This window comes from Aphelocoma coerulescens (assembly GCF_041296385.1).
Source record: "Aphelocoma coerulescens isolate FSJ_1873_10779 chromosome Z unlocalized genomic scaffold, UR_Acoe_1.0 ChrZ, whole genome shotgun sequence".
Classification (NCBI taxonomy): domain Eukaryota; kingdom Metazoa; phylum Chordata; class Aves; order Passeriformes; family Corvidae; genus Aphelocoma; species Aphelocoma coerulescens.
In genome coordinates, this window is record NW_027184085.1 from 62,894,605 (window position 1) to 62,906,642 (window position 12,038).

At 39.7% G+C, this 12,038-nt stretch overlaps 1 protein-coding gene across 2 annotated transcripts in view; it reads left to right on the forward strand.

Moving 5' to 3' along the window:
• The window catches only part of PCSK5 (proprotein convertase subtilisin/kexin type 5), a 228,352-nt gene that overhangs the window by 183,250 nt on the left and 33,064 nt on the right, over window positions 1-12,038 (forward strand). For both annotated transcript variants that reach the window (XM_069000752.1, XM_069000753.1), the window contains exons 21-24: window positions 3,203-3,305; window positions 8,580-8,716; window positions 10,908-11,105; window positions 11,448-11,516. In XM_069000752.1, the coding sequence (XP_068856853.1) occupies window positions 3,203-3,305; window positions 8,580-8,716; window positions 10,908-11,105; window positions 11,448-11,516 (507 nt within the window). The remainder of the gene's footprint in view (window positions 1-3,202; window positions 3,306-8,579; window positions 8,717-10,907; window positions 11,106-11,447; window positions 11,517-12,038) is intronic.

Consider the following 12,038-nt stretch of genomic DNA (forward strand, 5'->3'; position numbering starts at 1 on the left):
GGGCCCAAAATTTAGTTATTTTCTGGTGCACATTCTTATAATAGTATTCATTAAAATGCTTCAGAGCCACAGAACTGGTCTTCCTGGCACTGTTCCAAGCACAGCTGAAACAAATTACACCACTTCCAATGAAAAGCATAACATAGAAATAACTAAAACTTTTAAAAACTGAGTACTTCTGCTATGTGTGAAGGATTTCATCAGGCATAGCTGAGGAGTATGAATTAGTAGCTCAGGTCCAGTGGATAGGTACACAGGATAAGCATACAAGTAGTGCAGGCAAATAAAGTAAAGGAGAAACGCAAACGTTTTCTAATGCATATCACAAAACAACATCAGGGAAGCAATTATGTAATAAAGTCACCCTGATTTCCCAGGAATGTAAACCCAATAGTATAAAACACAAGTGTCAGACCCACAATGGGAATTCTTTTCAGATTATTTCAGATAATTTTCAGATTTTCATGCATTTTTTCATGATTGTATTATTGTCCAAATGTGTGTGTGTGTGTGTGTGTGTGTGTGTGTATACATATATATAATTTGTCCTAGTTTCGGCCAGGACAGGGTTGATTTTTTATGCTATCTGGGAAGGGGGCATGGCCAGACTCTAATGTTATTGGATACCATCTCGCATCACTTTTGAGGGGCAGGGAGTACCTGTGGGAGAGAAAGCATGGAGGGCAAAACAGTCCATTATTGCTTTATTTTCCATGTCAATAATTTCAGCCTTTTGTTATTAACTTCATAGCTGTTCATATTTTATCTCATTGCTGTTTCCAGTAAATTGTTTTTAACTCAACCCATTATTTTCACCTTTTGTGCCTCCAATTATCAACCTCATCCCCAGAGAGGAAGGGGGGAGGGGAAAGCGTGGGGAAGGGAAGCAAGCAAGTGGCATCTGGTCTGGGTGAGTCTCAGTGAGGTCACAGAATTGGGGAGTACTATTCCTAAACGATGAAAAAATCATATATTAAAATCTCATAAAACAATTGAAAATACAGGATTCCATGTTACAGCTTCTGAATACATATCAGAAAGTCTCAAGAGGCTTACATTAACCAAATCTGTCAATGGCCTGAAGGCCACATTATTTTTTTCTAGAAAGTGAGAATTATAAATATTTGGTATTGTGATAGATATGCAGCAATATAAGCATGTTATCTGAGTAACATCTAGAAAAATTTAGAATCCTACTGCATTCTATGTCTAACAGCTTTTCTAATGTTTTTAGTTTTAGTCCTTTATAAAGTAATCAGACACACAAGATGCAGTGTTGCAGTTCAGAAGTGCTGCACCAGTTCCATGGAACTAGTCAGTTTACACAATTCAACGTTTGGCTATATGGGCATGCAAGGGATTACATAAATGCATGGAAATAGATATGTAGATATATAGAGATGTAAATATAGATGCATACAAATCACTCTTAGGATAATGAGAACTATAAAAATGTGTGACCTTGTATGCATTCAAAGACTTTTGTTTCCGTGATCTCATCAGGAGACTCTTCATTTTCCCCCAGTCTGAACTTCTTCCCAGCTAGCACTGATCCCAGAACAGCCTCTAAGGAGCACTCTCTTCACAGTTTATGCGGTTCTGTGACTGGCTTTGGTTTGTCTTTTACTTTTTGCCTCTCTTTAGAAGACACACAAACCATTACAAAACAAAAATTACATCTCTGCCCACATTTTGGGTACCCCAGGTTTCACCCAGAGCTGGCTAGATGTTCCAGTCAGTTTGCCTCTATAACCATACTGTTCCCATCCCCTTAAACATGTAAATACTATGCTAGCTCATATCTCATACCAGTGGTTTCAACTATTATAAAATTTGTTAATATTGTTTAATATGTAAAAAACACAACAATTAAAAACACAACAGACAGAGACCATAATTTGCAGTATTTTAGAATTTTTTTTCTCCCTACATCCTTTTAAATTGATACAAGTGGCTGCTTGTACAGTCCCTTTGCTCTTCAAATGTAAGGAACTCATTGCAAGGGAGAGCCAAACCCCAGTCATTCCATATTTGTATTTTGATTCCTAAAGTTCACTATATTTGCCAGATCTGGATTTTCCAGCAGCAATGCAAGTGGAAAGAGTTGCTTGATATTGAAGTATCCATAGAAACTGCAGGTTTTATGTATTATATAGAACTTTTTGCCCAGCCTCTTCCATTACTCAAGAATGAAGGAACAGCCAATTCCTTAAATATATAGCCTCAGTTATAATACATTTTCCCAAAACAAACTGACATAAAAGACCCAATCTTGGGCCTTATAAAACTGTGTGATAAGTAAATTTACTGTCCCCACATAATGCTTCACACAGATAAAGTATTGTACTACTTACCAAATCTCTGCCCTAAGAGTTATTAGGCATGCAGCTTACCAGTTTGTACCAGTGTTTTAATTAATATCCAGTAAATAAAGAGGCAAACTTCACAGTTCAGCAGCACAGTAGTACTAGTGTATTCATGATCTGGAAATGCTTATATCTTTATCTCAGTTTTAAGGTAGAAATCCATATAATATAAATTTTTTTTTCAAGTCCAAATGTGCACTTTGACACCAAGTTTTGATTCAGCCTAAATGGAAGCCTAAGGTCTTGTAGGTAGAGAGTCTTCCATCAGCAGCTTGGGAGGGAGACAAATATGCTATATCTAGAGATTTGGGAAGCACCAACAGGTCTCTGGCTGATGGAAGCTTGCTCAAGTCCATCTCCTCGTGTGACATATCCGCACCCATGGCAGCAAACCCTTCATGCTGCAGCTTGCAATCAGGCTCATGTTTAAGATATTACATAATGAATACTCCTCAGTAGCACCAGTTTTGATGTAACTCGTGAGTCTTAAGAGTCTCATTACTTCAACTGATGCAAAATAACAAAAATAACGAAAAATCACTCTTTGTCAAATTCTCATGGAAAAGAAAAATTAATAAAAAAAAAAACAAAAAATTAAATAAATAAAGACTAGAAAGTAACAAGTCTGAGTATCCTGGTTCCCCAAGGGAGCTAGTACTTGTTTTCTTGATGCCAGAGGAAAATGTGCCCATTTCAGTAATTAAAAATGGATCCAATTCCTTTTCATCATTCTATTTTCCACCCTGGAAAGCTTGGTGCTTTTTTCTCTTCCTGCTTTTTCTTTTTTAAATTGTGAGAAGTTGATCTGAAATAAACCTTTTTTTTTTTTCTACCAGGGGAATATCTTGATGATTCCCAAGAATGTCAGTTGTGTGAAACATCCTGTCAGAAGTGCATTGGACCTGAGTCAGACAACTGCATCAGCTGCCCACCCACAAGGTAACTGTCTCCTACCACAGTGCAGTACAAAGATCTCACATCATCATCTGGAGAAGTGGCTGTATTGTGTTTAGCACCAACTTGCAGAGACTACAGAAGCAAAAAGTGTTTAGGGCAAAAAACCCCAGGGCACTTCAGAAAATAATTTTTATGTAAACAAGATAGCTGGCTACACAAGCAGTTAATGTTTCTCAGCATGATTCCACAGACAAAGAAAAATTCCTTTTTATATGTAAAATAGACTTTCTTTCATTGTCATCCTTTCTAAATCATAACTGCTGGAATCGCAGCTGACAATTTTAACAACAAGAATCTAGGGCATCTGTAATTGTACACAGCTCTGAGGCTTGGCACAAGGTATGAATATGTATGCTGAGGCTAATTTTGGGAGATATTCATAGCACCTAAACAACATCATTCCCTAACTGAGGTGTTTTGAGTTAGGCCGATATTTCTAACCTGCCATGAGGAGTGAACAGAACTAGAAAGAAGCTTTTCCACAGGACTTTGCAAATCAGAGGTTTGTGTTTAGGTCATCACACACTGATTTCAGAAGACTACTGGCTTAAAAGACATCCTACCCATAGCTGTATTCTCACACAAACAACTCTTGTTTTGTTGCACTTGATTGTGTTGTCGCCAGCTGACACTTCCACAGGTATGAAAACAAGATCTGATCCCCTAAGGCAAGAAAAAAAATCCCTAAGGAGTTCTGCAATTTCCCCGGAAAATATCTATTATATGACTATGAAAGATATACTAATGAAAGACAAACCAGGACCAATGGAATCCAAACAAATTCATAAGTGAGGAAGCATTATTAAATTGTGTTACATCAGAAAGGGAGCAGAGGAAATCTGGACAAAATTTTGGACTGTGGAGTGGATTTCTCCCATTCACAATGGCATTTAAATTAGATTCTCTGTTCCTTCCTTGCAACCTATACTGTGAGCTTTACATAGAGATATTTACAAAGCAAAGAAGGAACCAAGCATCACTGTACTGAACCACCAAGGTGTTTGCAGTAATGAGGTCTCAGTGGTGTTTTGAAAGGATGCTGCTATAACCACCGTAATAAATACTCTAACAATTTTGAATTTTGGTATCTAAGGTTGCAAAAATCTTTCTGAGATCCTTCTGTGCATTATGAAAGCTGCTAGAAAAAGTCATATTAAATGGGACAGTCTATACTAAAAGAAATAATAATTAAAAAAACCTTGCCCAGAGGCTAAAGAGTTCCTTAGGATAATCCAGCATAGATGTCAATTTATTTAATAATAAAAACACTGTCATATCATTAGATAAATGAAAATGCTGCTGCCTGTTTGGTTTTGTTGGGTTTGGTTTTTTAAAAGAAAAAAATGTGAAATTGTAGGTTTTTATCCAGACAAATTGATTATCACAAAATTCCTTGTCCATCTGTTTACGGTTTGAGCCAAGGTTAGTGACAAGATCTGACCAGGTGTTTCCCTTTAGGGGCAACATAGCAAAGAGCAAGAAAAATGTACTTTACCACTGTGTGAGCTGCTTGTAAGGACGGATATCATTAGAGCTAGCACATGTAGTTGAACTCAGTAACATTTGCATGCCATAGAAGCATAGTCCAGCTACCTCCAGTACCTCCGTCACATATCTCCTTTTCTTTGAGAATAAATCTGAAAAATATCATAGCAACTGAAATTTATGAAGACGTATTTAAGATACTCTCTAATGCCATTGGCTGACTCCAATTAAATATGCACTGTCTTAATATAATGGAAAGCCTTTTGTTGTCAAGGTATACTCCAAGTCTGTACTAACAGCCAAAATGGTGTTCAGCTTCTCTAGAAACTGAATCCCAAGTCCTCAGATAGCAAAGTGGTCAAAGCAGTTAAGTGTGGAGGATTACAGGCTATCCTTTCTTATTTTCTTAAGAGTAAAAACACTGTCAAAATATACCCAACTTCTTTTGTATTCTTTTAGTAGTCTATGATGCATGAATTGATGCATTTCTGTTTTTCTCCCAGGCAGATTAAAACAGTAGACATTAAGCAGCAGTGAAAAATGGACCATAAATTTTCATTACACAAAAGGATTTTTTTAGCAAATATTTAATTATCCAGCAAAAGGAGAACATTCAGCAGCCAAACTCCTACGTACTCATAGATAGATAAATGTCCTTGCTCCAGCCAGGACAGAGTTAATTTTTGCAGTAGTCAGGAGGGAATGGCTAGGACCTGAAAGTTATTCTGTACTACGTCATGTTATTTCCAGGGGTGGGGGAAGGGGTCCCTTTACAGCCACAGAGTGTGGCATGGTCAGGTATTGATGGGGGTTCTGTGGTACAGAGGTGAGTACTGGCGTGTGAATCATTCTACTGCTGTACACTTTGATAGTGATATTCTCACTGTTAGTCTTCATTTTCCTTTTTCATTGCTGTTTCCAGTAAATTGTTCTTATTTCAACTCATGTTCCTTACCTTTCGTGCCTCCAATTCTCCTCTCCACCCCACCTCATGGGACGGGAATGGGAGAGTGAGTAAGAAGCGTGTGGTTTGGAGTGTTTTGGTGGGAGACTAAATTGGGGAATTCCATTGCTAAACCACAACAGCCTTATTTGGCACCCAATGTGGGGCATGAAGGGTTGAGATAACAGCAGATCTGAGTAGAGCAGGATGGAAACATATTTATCTACGCATTTGTGCAATTTGTGGATGTGGTACCTGACCCTGTATGTGCCTCCATATATGCTCCTCACAATGTTCTGTTTCAGAGCAGGGAGGAGGATCAGGATTGCTCTCTTGCTGTACTGTGTGATAGAAGCTTATGGCATAATAACATCGAGGGAAGTGAGGGTTATCTGGGTTGTGTATCCAGTGTTGTTCCTCTACCTTTATCTGAGGCACAACTTTTCTGAATCCACTAATAATCGCACCCATGTGTGGTGAACATGTGGGAGAACAGGAATGGATGATTTTCCCCAGCTTTTCACCCCCTTTTTCTCCTTCAGACCTGTTAAAACAGCTTGTGGCAATTTTTTACTTCATTTGGACATTAAGGAATGCATGTTCTTATTCCTGTGTCTGGTATGTCTCCTTGGTGTGGTCTTCACCATGTTTAGGGTCAAGAAAGAGATTTCTAGGAAGGTCCTTCAGAGATCTGCTGCAAGTGTGGGTAGATTTGAGTGGCATGGAATATGGGAAAAAATGGCCCTGTTTTGGAGAAAATTCTCTGCTCCAATGGTTTGGAAGTTCACCCCAAATGACTACAGGACCCTTATAAAGTGACAGAATATTTTCAAGGAAAATGCTGTGGTTACTCCATAGACCAGCAACTTACTGCAGTGTGCTGGGCCCTGGCTAGTCTTTACTGGACACAGGTCAAGACTAGACAGTGCCCTCAGGGAAAGGAGGAGGAAATCAGACCAACAGGCACCATGGGCACTCAAACTGCAGCTGAAATAGACGAACATATGCACATAGCAGCTGCCCCTATACTATACAGAAGTAGAAATCCAAGACCAAATCAGTTTGCTTCATGATGAATGAAGAGGAAGCAGGGCCCTGTGGGAAGATTGTCCAAGGCTTTGGACAGATTTGAAAGATTCGAGAAAGTTAGAGAGTCCCATGTCCCATCAGTACAGACCAGAGTCTCTGCTACTGGGAGCAAGCGCCACACTGAGTGGAAGAGACAGTACACACCAGGAGATAGCCTGTTTTTTCCTGTGTAACTACAGAGAATACATGAAGAAGTGGGATGAAAAACCCACCTCTGCCCTGGCAACGTGGGTACGTGAGTTGAGAGGAAGAACAACCGTCATAGGAAATTCGTCAAGGATAAATGCCGCTCCAGTTTCCACTAGACAAGTACTCAGAACAGGAAGGCTGATGTTACTTCCAATCCTCTTGAAGTTCTTCAGTTCATATTTACAAGGAGTGAGCAATGAGTACCATGACCAGGTCTAGAGGGGCCCTGCCTCCAGCCAGGTGGAGGAAAGACACAATCAAATCTATTGAACTGTGTGCATCCCATGGCCTGGCATATCAGACCCAAAAGAGTGTAAGGTTTTAGTTGACCCTGGAGCACAATGTACCCTGATGCCATCAAGATATGTAGGGGCAGAACCCGTCTCTATGTCTGGGGTGACAGGGGGATCCCAACAGCTGACTGTGCTGGAAGCTGAAGTAACCCTGACTGGGAATGAATGGCAAAAACACCCCATTGTGATTGGCACAGAGGCCCCATGAATCCTTGGAGCAGATTACCTCAGGAAAGGGTATTTCAAGGACCCAAAAAGTCATTGCTGGGCTTTTGGGAGAGCTGCTGTGGAGACAGAGGAAGTTAAAGAGCTGCATACCTTGCCTGGTCTCTCATACTACAGGTAGATATATGTCCTGATTCCAGCCAGGATAGAGTTAATTTCTGCAGTCGTCAGAAGGGGCATGGCTAGGACTGGGAGGTTTTTCTATACTACCACACCGTGAGTTCCAGGGGAGGGGAAGGGGTCCCTTTCCAGGTTGCATGGCATGGCACAGTTAGGCATTGCCAGGGGTTCTGTGTTCATAGCTGTGACCACTGGCATGAGAATTGTTCAGCTGTTGTATGCTTGTATGTATGTAGTTGATACTGTTGCTGTTTCTGTTCATTTTCTTATTTCTTTGCTGCTTCCAGTTAATTGTTCTTATCTCAACCTGTGATCTTTACCTTTTGTACATCCAATTCTCCTCTCCATCCCCAGCAGAGGAGTGGGAGGGAGGACAGGCAATTGAGCATGATTTGGAGTGTTTCAGTGGGAAAATTAAATCGGTAAATACCATTCCTAAGCCACGACAATATGTAAGTCTAAAAATATGGCTCCTTAAGGCCAATATTGAGATAGATACTTGACTTTATGTACAAGGTCATATTATTGAAGCCATAGTACTTTTCAAAGGCAGTCTTAAAAGTAAAACAGATGGGTTATTCCTTCACAGAGAAAGACCAAGTATTGCTTTCCTTTTAGCAGACACACGGGACCACTGCAGGGATTGTGATATAAGGACATCTAGGCAAAGGACCAAAAAGTCATTTTTCTCAGAAAAATGTTTCAGAGAAAAATGATCTTTGAAGTCTTAGGTTCAAATCACTGTTCATATAGTAAATGCTATGAATAAGATAAAAAAAAATGAAGTATTAAAGTTCAAAAACTCATAAATAGAGTGAGGGAAGAATTTATTGAGTTTCTTTTTAGTTTCCTTTAGATTTAAAGGACAAGTAGTAGCTAAATTTGTAGTTATACCTCTGTCTTCTTTAAAAGAGTCTTTGATGATGGCTGCTGTGTTATGCAATGCCCCAGAGGAAAGTTTGAATTTAAACAGCAATGTCACTTGTGCCATCATACCTGCCTGGACTGCAGTGGAAGTGAACCTAACAAATGCACCGCTTGTGGAACAGGTAAGTCAGATTTTCTTTTGCCGGCTTTTTCCCCTCCCTTGGCCTCCAAATTCCCTTTTCTCCCTCTCAGGACCAGTTGTTAGATGCAATAAAATGAGTAGTGCTTTTACTACCAATCTGCATCATAATCTTCTTGTGACTCTGAAGGGAATTGGAATTTTTTTTTTTTTTTTTAAGTACAAGAAAACACAACTCTGCATTGTCCATGCAATTTAATGCATTTCCCTTGATGTTTTTTCAATAGGAGCAATGTTAACAGAAACAGAAACAAGAAAAAAAAAAAGGGACAGAAAACCTGCATAGCCTGCTTCTGGAAAAGAAAGCTTCATACATGTTTTCCCCACCCACTGCACAGGATATGCTGTACTGAAATGGAGCCAGTTTGCTCAAGCAGGCAGGGAGCCAGGCTACTTTCCTAAGCATGTCTCTGGGAAAGTCTAAGAAACAAGCATGGTGGGTTCCACTGGAGATTGCCATGTCCCTAGAGCTGAACAAACAGGTTTTGCAAAGAGAAGCTTATTACCAACGCATATATTTATGTATCTTGGGTTGAGAGGCAGGCTAATGTAGTTAATTTTGTGGAAATTCCAAAAAGCCACTCTTCTCCTTTTGAAATTCTAGTTTAAAAATTGTTTCCTATTGTCTCTCTAACATCTAATGAGCAAAGAACTCAAGGCTCTTACCTACAAGTATGTGCAACTAATCTGAACTGTCCTTGGAAATGAGTATTTAAGATCTAACTTATAACAAAGAGTAATTTTTTATGAGCTGTGTTCTGAGGATTCACAATGGATTCACAGCCTTTTCATTTCAGCTGCTACTTCCATTTCACTCCTAATCAACACTGGCCCAGACTTCATTTAGTAATAAGTGTCTAGACTACAAGCAAACACTAGTATGGCTGCATTAATTAGTCGTACTGAGGATGAGATTGACTTTCTCGCTTTGGGAAATGTGACTCAGTAGATGAAGTTTTCAAATGGTACTTCAGGTCTAATGTGAGAGCAAGTCTGCAAGTTTGTATAATTTTTCCCCAAAATCTCTCCCTTACGGTGGACAGCAAGATAAATTTCTGTATTTCTGTGAATCAAGAAATTAAGACACTGATGAGACTCACATCCTTAGGGGGCAGGTGTTGCAGTGGGGATACTGCAACACGCCTATATCAAACCAGGAGTCCCGTGGAAAACAAATATATACGGACGGATTCTTGGTAGATGTTTCAGAGATGTTTATTTCCCCAGCCGCATGGCCGGGATCTGCCGAGGAACTCCTACAGTCCGCACCCGAGCTGCTTTGCCCGCGCTGGGGAACACAAACCAACCCATGGGGATGAGGCTGAGCAGGGGCAGGGAAACCCCGTGCCTCCCTCAGGGCTACCGGAGCGGGGGGAGGAGACCCCAACATCTGGCAGGAAAATTAAACAATTGTGCATAAAAAGTAAAATAAATAAAACTCAACTTATGCTATGGTGCAGCATTATTGCCTTTTAAAGCTGCTTTCTCTGCATTTTCAAAAATAAATTATCGTAAGCATATTCTTGCTCTACAGTTAAGGCAATGAAATACACTTAGCACAGTGACGTGTAATTTATACTGTAGGGCGACTGATTAGAAAACTCCCCATGTTGGAGAACATGGCACAGGAAGCTATAGGTCACAGACTTCATTCAGAAGGATTTGGAGCAGGGGACCTCCCAGTTCTCATGCACTACAGAATGCTTGTGTTTTGATAGCTAATAGCTGCACGTCTGCTATTCTAATTCAAGTCTAGATGATTCCACTGAGGATTACAGTTTAATCTTCTAGGGACACAGAGTGATCCTTTCCAAATGTGAAGTGGGACACTTTGCTTTTCTAATAATAATTGTACATTTGTGCGTACAATACATTACAAATACTTGTTTGTCCTCTGCAAGGAAACTCAGCGATGGAAAAATCTTGATCCTTTTTTTATCAGATTGGTGGATGTAAAGAGTAATTGTTTGCTAGCATTATATCTTTATATGCCATAAACCTCTAGGAATGTGAAAAGTTTGAGGTCCTGAAACATTTATATATCTCATCTGGTGTAAAACTGTAAAATCTAGCAGTCAGTGCCTAACTGCAGCACTGGAACTTCATAAAGCTCCTTCTCATACCCCAAACACCCTCTGTAGCCGACAACTTTTTCCCATTTGTTTGCCACACAGACCGAAGAGGGGTGGAACGTTTCCTGTATCATGGGGAGTGCAGAGACAACTGTCCTCCAGGACACTACCACTTGAAGCATACCTGTTTGCCTTGCCCTGGCCACTGTGACGTGTGCCTGAACTCCAGCCACTGCAAAAGATGTTTCAGAGGCTACTACCTTACTCAAAATGTGTGTCAGAAGCACAATTGTAGAGAAGGTAAGCATCCTTTAGTAGGAGATAGCAAATATTCTATTCAATTTGTTACAGAAATCTGCTTAAGCATACTAAATGATATTTTGAAATACACAGTCACACCTGATCATGAGGTCCTTAAGCTCCAGCTCTGATCCTCTTCTAATATCATGTTATTGTAAAGTAGGAGTATTTTCCTCAAATTGAGTGGGTTATGGAAGAGCAAATGAGAAAACTAATTTCCGTGAGTCTTTCTCCTTTTTTGATTTGAATCAAGTTGATATCCAGGAGCCTTGCTGAGTGCTTCCAAATGTTGCCCTTGTATTATCTAGAGTTAACCCAAAACTGATGATTTGCAAAACACAGGTGAAGTGGAAGATCCTGACTCTGAGGACTGCGTACCATGTTCAGATGGATGCCAGAACTGCAAACAGGGTAAATATTCCCCTTATCAATCTTATTGTTATTCTTAAGGCAGGGAAAATCTAGTCCCCTCATTCTTGTCATTATCTTAAGTGCATACGACTGAGCAATTAGTCAGTGGTGCGGGTGGCTTCTTACCAATTATCCCATACTATATGAAATAAATTTCTAAAATCAATATTAAGCATAAATAAGAATATTTTTTTATTAATTTAGCTATTAAAATTTGAAACACTTTTATTTTTTCCTCCTTGAAAGCCACACCCAGGCTGAGAGATTTACTGACTTTCTGAAGCTATTATCAGACACAGAATTTTACTATAGATGTTCAAATTTTCTAGGCCTCAAAACAGACCACCACCCTGTGCTTTTTCTTCAGGATACAGACATAAGCACAATCTTTAAATTTCATTCAAGATCAAGTTATTGCAATAACAATGCTACTGCCCTAAAAGAATTCCTTGCATGTGTTCAAGGTTGGTGTGGGTTAATCCGTCCACCCATGTGCAGTTCACTTGGCATTCCTGTAAAACA